The sequence below is a fragment of the Pteronotus mesoamericanus genome, unplaced genomic scaffold, assembly GCF_021234165.1.
Source record: "Pteronotus mesoamericanus isolate MK-2021 breed Mesoamerican mustached bat unplaced genomic scaffold, CSHL_Meso_final scaffold_12, whole genome shotgun sequence".
In the NCBI taxonomy this organism is placed as follows: domain Eukaryota; kingdom Metazoa; phylum Chordata; class Mammalia; order Chiroptera; family Mormoopidae; genus Pteronotus; species Pteronotus mesoamericanus.
Window position 1 is genome coordinate 11,803,039 of NW_026555303.1, and position 13,640 is coordinate 11,816,678.

General features: G+C 37.9%; 1 protein-coding gene across 1 annotated transcript in view; it reads left to right on the plus strand.

Moving 5' to 3' along the window:
• AFF2 (ALF transcription elongation factor 2) overlaps positions 1 to 13,640 on the plus strand; it is a 640,196-nt gene that overhangs the window by 255,105 nt on the left and 371,451 nt on the right. The window contains exon 4 of the mRNA XM_054587889.1: positions 5,081 to 5,122. Coding sequence (XP_054443864.1) covers positions 5,081 to 5,122 — 42 coding nt within the window. The remainder of the gene's footprint in view (positions 1 to 5,080; positions 5,123 to 13,640) is intronic.

Consider the following 13,640-nt stretch of genomic DNA (forward strand, 5'->3'; position numbering starts at 1 on the left):
TCAGGTGGCCCCACCACTTCTCAGCCATGTCAAGTCCTTGGCCTCTCACTCGTATATGGAATGTGGACTACAGTGGGGACCTTGGCAACTGGGAGCTTCTGTTGGACAAGGCTCTGTTCATAAATCCAGTAGGCACCCTCCTCCCGACACCCAGATCAGACTTCTTGCATGAAATTATCAGTGTTGTCTGTTTCTGTTTGTCTCCCCAGTTTCTGTGGGGTCTTAAATTCACAAATTATGTTGTCTTTAGTTCTTTAAATCCTCCCTCTTGGCACCATCCTGAGCACAGTATGTGCTCAATCAGAATTTGTTGTCTAAATAAATAAATGGTATATTTCTTGCTGATTTCTATTATTTTAAAAGAAAAGCTTTAAATGAATTTTTGGTATTCTTTATCCATTTATTGATTAAAGGTTTGTAGAACTTCTTTCCCTAAAAAAAGAAAAAAACAGCCTATTAACCATGTTTTAGATGTGTTGCAAATATTTTTCTATTCTATCCCTTGTCCTTTAACTTTTTTATATGTATATTACTATATAGTTAAAAGTTTAATATAGTAATATTGTCAATATTTATAACTTCTGGGTTTGAATATTTTACTTCAGGTAATGAAAAATATTAGTTCTATTTTCTTCTAAAACACCTTAGAATCTACATATTGAGTTTTGACTCACCTGAATATTTCTTGTACAATGTGTGAAATAGGGCTCTATATTTGTTTTATTTCAAGTAATAGTGGTCCATACACCTTATTTGTTGAATAAGCCTTATTTTATCCATTGATTTGAAATATCAACTTAATCATAAAGTGCATTGCTAGACAGATATATACATTTGTCTCTAGAACATTCATTATATTTCATTCATCTGATTGATTATTTCTATGTTGATGTCATGTTGGTTTAATAGCTGAGATTTTATAATGGTTTTAATTTTTTAACATTTTATAATTAACTTTGACATTTAAAAAATAAATAAAATCAATCTCCATTTAATAAAGAAAGAGAGAGAGAGAGATGGAACTCCTACCTTTTGCAATAACATGGATGGAAGTGGGGGATATTAAGCTAAGTGAAATAAGCCAGTTGATGAAAGACAAATACCATATGATCTCGCCTATAAGTGGACTCTATTCAACAAAATAAACTAACGAACAAAATAAAGCACACGCATGGAAACATGGAGCAGATGGAAAGTGACCAGAGGGAATGGGGAAAGAGGACAATGGTGGAAAGAAGGGGAAGAGACTAGACAAAGAACATGTAGGAATGACCCATGGACATGGAAAACAGAGTGGGAATTGACTGTGGGAGTGGGGGGTGGGGGTGGGATGGGTAGAGGGGGATAAAGAGGTAAAAATTGAGACAATTGTAATAGAATAAACATGATGTATAAATAAATAAATAAATATTTACAAAAAATAAATGGGAGAATTGATGAATAAACAGAGGCATGAATGAATGCGGTCCTATTACCTTTGTCAAGATTACCTTACAATGTATATCCCAGTGTGTCTCTAAGATTTTATTTTACCATCTCATCTAGACACGTAATTCTGAGAAAAAAGAGGTGAAGTCATGTAGTTATTTGTGTTAGCAGACCCCCACCCTGCACACCATTCTAGGCACCGAGGAAATATTTGCTGGTTACTTCAAAAGCACTTGCAGAGGGAAAAACACTTGTGGTTCAAATGTACTTATCTTGCAGTAAAAACAGCTGTGTGGCAGGACTAGATGAGTTTGTGGAACTAGTGGCTCCATGTGAACACTGGACTCCAGTATTTATTTTTAATTATTCAAATACACTTGTCTCCATTTTCCTGCCACCACTTTCTCTCGCCCCACCCACCCCCACCTCCCACCTTCAATCCCTCCCCACTTTGGCTTTGTCCATGGGTCCTTTATACATGATCCTTGATTTGACCCTTCCCCCTCTTTTCCTAGTTACCCCCCTCACTCCTTCCCTCTCATTAATGTCAATTTGTTTTTTCTTTCAATGTTGCTGGTTATATTTTTCTTGCTTGTTTGTTTTGTTGATTAGGTTCTACTTATAGGTGAGATCACATGGTATTTGTCTTTCATACCCTGGCTTATTTTGCTTAGCATAATGCTCTCCAGTTCCATCCATGCTGTCATGAAGGGTAGTAGCTCCTTCTTTCTTTCTGCTTCATAGTATTCCATTGAATGTACCATAGTTTTTTGACCCACTCATGTATTGATGGGCACTTATGGCTCTAGTATTTCTTTTAAAAAAAATCTGAACACTCGGTGTGGATGAATATTTATTTGTCTGCCCTTATCTATAAACCTCTTCCCAATTCTGAGTGCTAGCAACCCCAAGGGCTTATTATTAGATTTGCTGCAAAGCCCAAGAGTCCACAACTTTTTCTATTTTGATAAGATTCCTCCCATAAAGAAATGGATATTTATAATACCACATGTACAGATGATATTTTCAGTTGGCAAGAGTGAGTCAGATCTTACCTTGAAAAGATGAGAACACTGGACTTACATTAAAATAAAACAGGAAGAAGAATGACAGGTCAAGCAATAATAACTTGACTGATTGTGTGGGGCTTTGTGGGTCACAAAGCACATTCACATTACTTATTTCGTTTGCTGCTCAGTGAAATCCTATGACGTTTGAAAAGAGTAGGTATTATTATTATCTTTATTTTATTTTATTTTACATTTGGGTAAAGTGGGACTTGAGAGGTAAAGTTACTAAGTTCTGCTCCTAGGTGGTACATCCAGGATTTTCACCCAATTCTTTAGACTCATAAGGAAGTGTTCTTGCTTTGTCTGCATATTGATGATATTTTTCCTCCTTAATTTGAAAATTAACCTTTATGTGTTTGTGTGGAAAAAGAATAACAAAAACCTCTTCATGAGAGTGGGCCATACATTTTTAGTCCAGGCATCCTATACTGATACAATGCATCAATGATATTAAAGGTTGAAGACTTTGCTATAAACATTTTGAGATTTATGTTTTGGGGAGGCATTTGTTAGAAGTTTAGGAATTGTTTTTAGAAAATACAGTTCCTGGAGCACTGAACAACGGAATGAAATTTTATTTTCTATTAAGAATAAGCAATTGGACTCTGGAATCTCATAATAGACCAGCATCTCTCAGCATACATTTGGCAAATACTCATTCTGTGCAATGGTAATAATTGTTAGTGGGGGGTATCAAAACTAAAGTCCCAAGAATTCAGTCAAGAAAGTTGGGAATGTGCTGCATTAAACCAATGAGACAGGTGTCTCAGAGCTTCTAATTTGCATCATGTATCTCCAAGAGGATAGAATGCAGCATTTCCCTCACTTATTTGGGCATGGAACCTTTCATTTGGAAGAACCAGTGTCCATGGGATGATCTCCTTTTTAGCACTTACCACAGTTAACAGTGGTACATTAACTATGTGATTCTTCATATGCCTTCCTTTTGAGTCTCCAAACTCCATAAAGAAGGAAACTGATTCCTTCTGCTTCTCTTTGTATCTGTGTCTATTGCAAGTCTGGGAGTACAGTCCCTGGCCTTCAAACAATATTTGTTGAATGAATGGATGAATGAACAAAGGAACTGTGCTAGGCCAAACATCTATGATTTCCTATCAGAAACCTGTATTTAAGGTTCTTTACAAAGTGTGCCCCACCAACTTTTTTAGCCTTTCCTTCCACTTTTCCTTTCCAGTATTAGAATATGATTGTTCTTGGAAGGGTAATTGTATAATTTATTGTCCAAACTGGGACACTTTTTTTTAAGGTAGAAAGAGGACACTGTCAATTAGTTATGCCAGGATAACCCAGGCTAGATGGCCCCTCATTGTTGGTGACTCTCACTTAGCCTGCCTCCTGCACTAGGGATTTTATGCTTCTTGGAGCAGATAATTTTACATGGAGAAGGCATTCAGTAAATATTAGCCGAAATTTATGCATATGCAATAGCAACTTTAATGCTAATTTAAGATTTGCTGATGATTTTAACATTTTTTTTAACATTGAGGAAAACTGGAGCCATATTCTAGGCCCCAATTCCTGAAATATAATTATGTTCATACTCCAATATATCAGAGTAACTAAGGGGTTATGACTTAATTGCCCTGTGAGAGGCCTGGAACATGAGGGCTCTGTAGGAGTGCACTCTGTATAAGACTGGCAAATCACGTCCCAAGGAAATTAACCAAAAGACCAAATCTTCTTATCAGAGCTGGAGGAAGGTGGAAGTGTTCAGACTGAAATCCTGAAAGGGGGAAGGTGTGAAGGAGAGTGTTAAGAATATTTAGAGGATGCACATGAACTGCGCAAGTGACATCAGGCCCAGAAGACATTTTTCCAGGTGGTTTTCCCATTCTCAAGGCCCTGTCATGCACTGTTTTATAGCTGGTGTCTCTTTGGCTTCTTGTATTCATTATGGAACCCCTGGTGGAAAGGACCACTGGCCAGATATGGAGTAAGTCCTCAGTAAATTTTGGTAATTGATTGAATTTTGATTGATTAAGAAGGTGTCACACTGGAAAAGATGGCTCATAAGATTCATTTCGTATCTTTGTGAGAGTCTCTCTAAAGCCAAGGCAAGCACACAATTTACACAAGAGTTTTCCACTTGGTGCTCTGGATAACAATTGTAGGCATCTGGTTGGGCTCATAAGATCAGATAACTTAATTTAATTATGGAAGTGTTTCATTTTTTAAAAATATGTGATTATGAGTAACATACCAAACTATGTAAGAAAGCCAAAGAGGTCTTAATGATTAGGAAACTAAACTCCTTCTTTGGATAGTTGAGCAAAGTGAAGCCTATGGAATGGGAGAGGATGGCTCAACATCCACAGCAAATCAATGAGAGAATGAGTCGTTCTCTTTCTGCACTTCGCACTGTAGTCTTACCGCTTCACTAAAGTAGAGTAAAATTGGCCATTTCCAGATTCTTACTGCTTTGTATTTAATAGGGAAATGCCACATTGTCAGCTGTATTTACTTTCTTTACATTTTTTCCTACAGAGTAAAAATATTATGCAATAAGCTTTTCTGAAAGTAACTAGATTATGCTTAATTTTTTTCTGTCTATTTTGTTTTAGGTAAGCCTTCCCAGTGATCCAAGCTTTGAGGAAATCTTGCTGGTGAGTTTGAACTTCTATTTCTGTGTCTTTTAATAATGAAGCAATCTATCTGCTGAAACTGTTTAAAGTGAGTACTGTTCTTTTTCTGGGAGTATAACTTCAAGACCCTTCTGCTTATACATCCTGTTTCATTTCTTATCTGTCATCTCCCCATCCTTTAATTAGGTAGTCAGTCTCCTAATCTCACCAATCTTCTGTCCTGTTATTGTATCTTTATGGGTCTTTCATTTGGGGTCTAGATGGACTTACCACCTTTTAAAGGAAACTTACCCTAAATTTTTGCCTTTCTGCTTTCTGGGATTCCAAGTCAACTTCATTGTTGCCTCCACTACATTGTTGATGGCAAATGGTTATGGAAATTGTAGCTTATAATGAGGGCCTGAGGCATGGAAGCATGGATTTGAGGAGAAGAGGAGAGATAAGAACGATGTCAAGTTGTAGGAAATGATACTAAAGGAGTGAATTTGTGCATGAGAATAGCATGGAGACAGCACACATTTACAAAAGGTGGTAGTAACCTCTCCCAAAATGAATGATTAACCAAAGGGAAATACTAAAGCCAAGCTAGAAAAATTAATCATCTCTGGCTTTTGGGATTGTAAGACAATGAGGTACATGAAAAGCAAGAATACTGGGAGAGAGGTCCAGTCCTGCCTCTCCCATTTGTCATTTATGTGATTTGGACAGATGACTTAATCTTTCTGGATATCCCTTCCTTGTCTGTAAAATAGGACAATAATACCTGTCCTAATTCCCTTATAAGCTGCCGAGTGTTAAATGCTTATTATTATGATAAATGTTGACAAATGTGGCCATGAGAAAACCATGCAGGCTTTCCATTGGGGAAAGAAAACAATCTGTGTGCCAGTTAAAATGCTGCACCCCTTTCCTCACTTACCAAAGTCATTCCAACTCCTCCTGAAATTCTTCCTGGTAAGTTCCTTCCTAGCAGCCCAGTGTTTGAAGCAAACCCTGTGAAAACATAGCCAAAGGAAAAATTAAGAGCAGAAAGCCGTTTACTGTCAGATTGAATAGCCATGTGATTCTACCTTTTGTGGATATTTGTGTATCTTTTCAGCTCTAAAATATCATTGTTAAAAATAAGTCCTATCACTCTGATCAGAGATGAGACTATCTTAATTAGGGATATACTAGCTACTTTTGTAAGATAAGAGCCCAGGAACCCCTTAGTCATCTCTCTCCTGTGTCTAAGTGTCTGGGTGTGGGTTAGGTGATTGTTGTGAAATCCACAAATATGATGTACCCTGGGAACCCAGTCACTTGCTTCTTCCATTGGGGAGAGAAATGTCATACACCAAATACACCAAATCCTTACTGATATGTTGGTTACCTTCCATAAAGAAACATCTCACCCTGGTCTCTACAGTAGTATTGTTCTTCCAAATGATATCAGTGGTCTTTTATTAATTTTCACAAGAATGCCAGACCCATTTCAAAATCACTGCCTAATTTGTCACAGTTGAAATCTCTACTTAAGAGTAGCTGAGCTCAGTTACCTAGGAGGCTCACACGGTGACTAAGTGAGGGGAGTGAGTGAACACACGACAGGGACTGGCAACTCCAGTCTGCTGGGGAAGACACTTAGAGAAACAACAGAATGTCACTTAAACATGGAAGGAAAAGAAGCAGGTTCCCTTAATAAGCTTGTAAAACTTAGCACCCTTTGGGAAATTAACAAAAGTTCTGTTGTTCTTGCAAGAGAATGTAGGTGAATGTCTTTTTCTTTTTTAAGGGACCATTGATTATATGCAATTCTTGTTTTTTCAAAAAACACCATTAATAAGTGAGCTTTTTTATTGAAGAATAACGTGTTTCATTTTCTTTGCTTAAAATAGAAATAAGGGGAAAGGTCAAGTCAAGGAACTTGTATATAGGACCTATGAATAAAGACAAGGGGGCAGAGGATTGAATGTGGAATGTGGGGGGTAGGGCAAGGCAGAGTAATGGGGGGAAATGGAGACAATTGTAATCGAACAATAATAAATAAAATGTAAGAAAAATAAGGTTTCTGAAATTTGTCTCAAATTTTATTACTAATTCTTAAATTTTTATAGACCGTATTATATGGCACAATAGAGTTCTTGCTGTACATTTTTGTTGTCACATGTTCATGTTCCTATTTGCTTGAGGGCCTTATGGACATTTGGATCATTCTACAGAATGTCTATTTTTGTCATTTTGTTCCTCATCTGTCTCCTTCTTTGAGCAAGAACCTTTTATCTTTATCTCCAACTATCTCTAACCCCCCTCAGTGCTTTTCAAACTAAGCACAGTCAAGAGCAAGTGAGGTCATCTTCTCTTCCTTACTGAAGTGGAGCTATTGAGAGGAAGGAGCCTAGGAACAGAAAAATCTAACTTTCAGTTGCTCATGATATTCTTTTACTTCCTAGCTATGTTGCTTTTTGGTCTTTTCATCTAGGAAACAGGGGGTAATCATTCACCCACCACCCAACTGTAGTGAAAGAATCTTTAAAATGTACATGCTGTATGTATATATAATATAGAGATCTCAGTTTGTTTGCTCTTCCAACTATCCCAACTTCCCTGATTCCACCTTTTTTTCCTCTACAACACTGAAAACAAATTCATGCAAACCCACTTTATATCACATAGGGACAGGCTTCTTATATTCACCAAAGGCAACACAAATGACATCTCTCCCACTCTCAGCCTCAGTGCCCAGGCAATAGAACTATTTTTGCCTAATCCATTTCATTTTGGCTCCTTTTTTCAAGATGCCAGTCAAATTTAAACCAGCTGGCTTTCTTGGAAAGCTTCTCTCACCATTTCTCTGATAATGGGCTCAACTCCCTTTCAGATCAACACTTCCAATTCTCTTTGTTTGCTTGCACTCCTGGTTCTCATACTAGGCTGTAGCCCACCTTGTATGTCATTCTAGGGCTCATTTAACCTGATATGGCAACTTTATTTCCCTATAGCACATGACTGTCTTTCAAAACACTTGAACCTTGTTTTCTTATCTTGATCATAAGAAACATGTCAGTCCCTTACTATTTCTAGAAATTGAGCACCAAAAAGGATATAAATGACTTGCAATCAAGGGTGAGGCTAGTATACAGCAAAAAGGAAATAAAACCTTGTCTTTCTTTTGTATTACACCTGTTGACCTCCCTATCACAAACCTACAAAGAGAATCTTTTGATTTATAAAAAATGAATTGCTTAAATTCCACTTCTGAGAATATATACAAAGGAAATGAAAACACTAACTTGAAATAAATATCTGGACTCCCATGTACACAGCAACATTATTCACAATAGCCAAGATAAGGACACAACCTAAGTGTTCATTCATGGATGAGTGGATAAAGAAGTTGTGGAGGAGAATCAAGATGGCAGAGGACTGAGTGGAAGTCACACTGACCTCCTCCAAGGACCAACCTGGAATTACAACTAAATTGTGGAGCAGTCACCTGGCACAAACAACTGAACAATAGCGAGAGAGGAGCATTGTAACTTTGGAGACAGAAGAATCGACTTTGGAGCAACCTGACTGGAGAGGAGTGAAGCAGAGACTTGAGAAGGCAGGCAGGGCGCCCACGGGTGGCAGCACCAGAGGGATACTGAAACTGTCAGTTGGATCCTCCTGAGAAGAGTGGGGTCTAAACCAAAAGAGGGGATCCCTAGCCCACAGCACCAGAGTCCAAAAAGTATGCAGAAAACCTCCAGTTGTGAAAAGCGGCAGGGTTGCTCTCTGTCAGAGACAGGTGGCTGGAGATGAAAAGAACTGTTTAAAGGGCCAATGTAAACATTATTATTTGCAGCCATTTACCGTGGTCTCTGGCAAAGCTGGGGGCAGAGCGGGCTAGAGACACCTGAGGAGAGACTGGGGAAGGAGGCTTTGGGGAGAAAACTGAGAGACTAGCCGGTGGGACTTCGGTGATGACTCGTCTCCCATGTGGCAGCAGTCACCTTGGTCTAGTAGAGACCACGCCCCTTGAGTGGCACCAGCATCAAAGGACCCAATAGTCTCACACCCAGATGGGATTCCACCCCACTACGCACTGTCTAAGCTGCCTGCTGAGTACAGAGGGGCAGCCACAGGTAGTAGATCCCTTGCTAAAGGGGGTGCACAGAAGTCTAGAGATATTTGAGGAGAGACTGCAGACGGAGGTTTTGGGGAGAGAATGGAAAGAGTAGCTGGCGGGATCCCAGTGCTGACTCCTCCCTTATACACAGCTGAAGTTAGAGAAGACCCAATAACCCCACCCGTAGAAGAGACTCCGCCCATCCCTGAGCTGTCTAAGGTGCCCTACTGAGTGCAAAGTGAATAGATTAACAGCTGAAGGAGAAATCCACAAATAGTAGATTACTGGAAGTCTCGAACAGACTGCCTAAGGTCAGACAGGGTCGACAGCTGACATCATCAGAGGCAGATCCAGAAAGCAAAAACAGTGGACTTCATACATAGAAGTTCACTCCACAAACTCGGGAAATAAAGGAAGAACAATTTAAGAATCAGAAGCAAAAGAAAAGAGCCTCTCAAATAATGAGAAGACAAAGAAACACTCCCCACTAGAAGGGAAAGCAGGAATCCTCAGAAAGAGAACTACATGAAATAGAGGCAAGTAAACTATCACATATTGAGTTCCAAACAATGGTTCTAAGGAAGCTCAATGAGCTCAGTCAGCTCAGACAGAATTACCAAAAACTACAGGGAAACTAGGAGGAACTTGCTGCAAACTAAATCAGCATAGAAAAGGACATAGAAACTATCAATAAGAGACAAGAAAAAATGAAGAATACAATTTCCGAATTGAACAACACACTAGAAGGAATCAAAAGCAGGCTTGATGAAGCTGAGGACTGAATCAGCAGGCTGGAGAACAAGGTAGAAAAAGCATCCTGGAAAGAGCAAGAGAATGAATAAAGACTCAAAAAAAAAAAAAGGGTACAGACATTGAGGGAATTGTAGGATAACCTGAAATGTAATAACATCCATATAATAGGGATACTAGAAGAGAATGAGGAAGGCATAGAGAATCTGAAAAACTAATGATAGAAAAGTTCCCTCATTGGAAGAGAGAAAAAGTCACACAAGTCTAGGAAGCACATAGGCTCCCATTCAAGAGGAACACAATGAGGCCCACTCTAAGACACATCATCATTAAAATGGTAAATATCAAAGACAAACAGAGCATCCAAATGCAAGCAAGGGAGAAAGAGGCAGTAACATATCAGGGAGCCCCGATATGGCTAGCAGCTGACTTCTCAACAGAAACACTACAAGCCAGAAAGGAATGGCAAGAAATATTCCAAGTCTTGAAAAGCAAAGGTCTGCAACCAAGACTGATCTACCCAGCAAGGCCCTCAATTAAAATGGAAGGTGAAATAAGGATTTTCCCAGACAAAAGAGAGCTAAAAGAATACACCTCCACCAAAGCAGCACTGCAAAATATGCCAAATGAACTGCTTTAAGAGGATGAAAAAGTTCCCATGAATACCCAGTTCCTTTCAGAGTTGTCAATACTTGATATTACCAATATTTTTAATACTCATTAATCTGATTGTGATGAGGATGTTATTTTAATTGTTCCTTTATTATTTGTTGAAACTAAATCTGTTTTAGTATATTTCTTGCCTATTCCTATTATTTTTTCTTTCTTTCTTAAATACAGATTGATTTTATTTATTTTTTAAATGTCAAAGTTAATTTTATTAAAAAATTTAAAACCCTTATAAAATCTCAGCAGTTAAACCAACATGACACCAGCACAGAAATAATCAATCAGATCAATGAAATATAATGAGCATTCTAGAGACAAATGTATACATCTGTCTAACAATATATGGTTAAGTTGATATTTCTTGTCAATGGGTAAAATAAGGCTTATTCAACAAAGAAGGTGCATGGACTACTATGACTTGAAATAAAACAAATAAAGAGCCCTATTTCACACATTATAGAAGAAATATTCAGGTGAGTTAAAAATCAATATGTAGATTCTAAGGTGTTTTAGAAGAAAATAGAACTAATATTTTTCATGACCTGAAGTAAAATATTCAACCCCAGAAACTATAAATACATATTGACAATATGACTATATTAAACATTTAACTATATAGTAATATACATATAAAAAAAGTTAAAGGACCAGGAATAGCATAGAAAAGTATTTACAACACATCTAAAACATGGTTAATAGGGTTTTGCTTTTTAGGGAAAAAAGTTCTACAAACCTTTCATCAATAAATGAATAAAGAATACCAAAAAATCATTTAAAGCTTGTTTTTTTAAAAAAATAATGAGCTGACTGAGCTCATTGAGCTTCCTTAGAACCATTGTTTGGAACTCAATATCTGATCGTTTACTTGCCTCTATTTCATTTAGTTCTCTTTCTGGGGATTCCTCCTTTCCCTTCTAGTGTGGGGTATTTCTTTTTCTTCCCATTATTTGTGAGACTCTTCCTTTTTGCTTCTGATTCTTAAATTGATCTTCCTTGATTTCCTGACTTTGTGGTGTGAACTCCTATGGTTGGATACCGCCGTTTTTGCTTTCTGGATCTGCCTCTGATGATGTCAGATGTTGACTTTGTCAGACCTTAGGCAGTCTGTTTGAGACTTCCAGTGATGTCCTGTTTGTGGCTTTCTCCTTCAGCTGTTAATCTATTCACTCTGCTCTCAGCAGACTGCCTTAGACAGCTCAGGGTGGGGCAGAGTCCCTCCTGGAGGCAAGGTTATTGGGTCCTTTCCCGCTGCTGCTGCCGTATGGGGGAGGAGTCCGCCCTGTGATCCTGCTGGCTACTCTCTCCGTTCTCTCCCCAAAGCCTCCTTCCCCAGTCTCTCCTCAGGCGTCTCTAGCCCACTCTGCCCCCACGTTTGCCAGAGAACAGGCTAAGTGACTGCAAATAAAAATTTTACATTGGCACTTTAGAAGGTTCATTGCATCTCTAGCTGTCTATTTCTGGCGGATTGCAACCCTGCCACTTTTCGCAGCTGGCTGTTTTCTTTGTTCATTTTGGGCTCTGGTGCTGTGGGCCAGAGATCCCCACTTTTGGTTTAGATCCTGCTCTTCTCAGGATCCAACTGGCCTTTTCAATATCCTTCTGGTGTTGCCACCCATGGGCGCCCCGCCCGCCTTCTCAGGTCTGTACCGCACTCCTTACCAGTTATATTGAGCTGAAGCAGATTCTTCTGTCTGTGAGGTTACAAGGTTCCTCTATCGCTCTTGTTCAGTTGTTTGTTCCAGGTGATTTCTCCACAATTTAGTTGTAATTCCAGGTTGGTCCTTGGAGGAGGTCAGTGTGACTTCCACTCACTCCTTTGCCATCTTGATTCCCCTCAGTAGTGTTTTCCTATTATTAAAAAAAAAAGTCTTCAAATGACTTTTTGGTATTTATCCATTTATTGATTAAAGGTTTGTAGAACATTTTTCCCTAAAAAAGAAAAGAAAAGAACAAAACCTATTAACCACGTTTTAGATGTGTTGTGAATACTTATCTATTCTATTCCTTGTCTTTTAACTTTTTAAAATATGTATATTAATATACGGTTAAATGTTTGATATAGTCATATTGTCGATAATTACTTTATACCTTCTGTGTTTGAATATTTTATTTTAGGTCATGAAAAATATTAGTTCTATTTTCTTCTAAAACTCCTCAGATTCTATATATTGATTTTTAACTCACCTGACTTTTTCTTGTATAATGTGTGAAATAGGGCTCTATATTTGTTTTATTTCAAGTAATAGTGGTCCATGCACCTTATTTGTTGAATAAACCTTATTTTACCCATTGATTTGAAATATCAACTTAGTCATATGTTACCTTGTCAGGCAGATATATACATTTTTCTCTTGAACGTTCACTATATTTCATTGATCTACTTGATTTTTTCTATGCTGATGTCATGTTGGTTTAAATGCTGAGACTTTATAATGGTTTCAATTTTTTTAAATATTTTATAATTAACTTTGACATTAAAACATAAATAAAATCAATCTCCATTTAACAAAGAGAGAGAGAGAGAGAGAGAGAGAGAGAGAGAGATGGAACTCCTACCTTTTGTGACAACATGGATGGAAGTGGGGGATATTAAGCTAAGTGAAATAAGCCAGTTGATGAAAGACAACTACCATATGATCTCACCTATAAGTGGACTCTATTCAACAAAATAAACTAACAAACAAAATAAACCACAAGCACAGAGACATGGAACAAACAGAAAGTGACCAGAGGGGATGGGGAAGAAGACAATGGTGGAAAGAAGGATAAGGGACTAGAAAAAGAACATGTATGAATGACCCATGGACATCGATAACAGAGTGAGAACTGACTGTGGGAGTAGAGGGTGGGGTCGGATGGGTGGAGGTGGATAAAGGGTTAAAAACTGAGACAACTGTAATATAATAAACATGATTTATAAATTTAAAAAAATAAAATAAAATTTAAAGTTTATTAGAAAATAGAAGTTGTGGTATGTCAGTTTACATATACACAATGGAATATTATTCTGCCATAAAAAATGAAATCTTA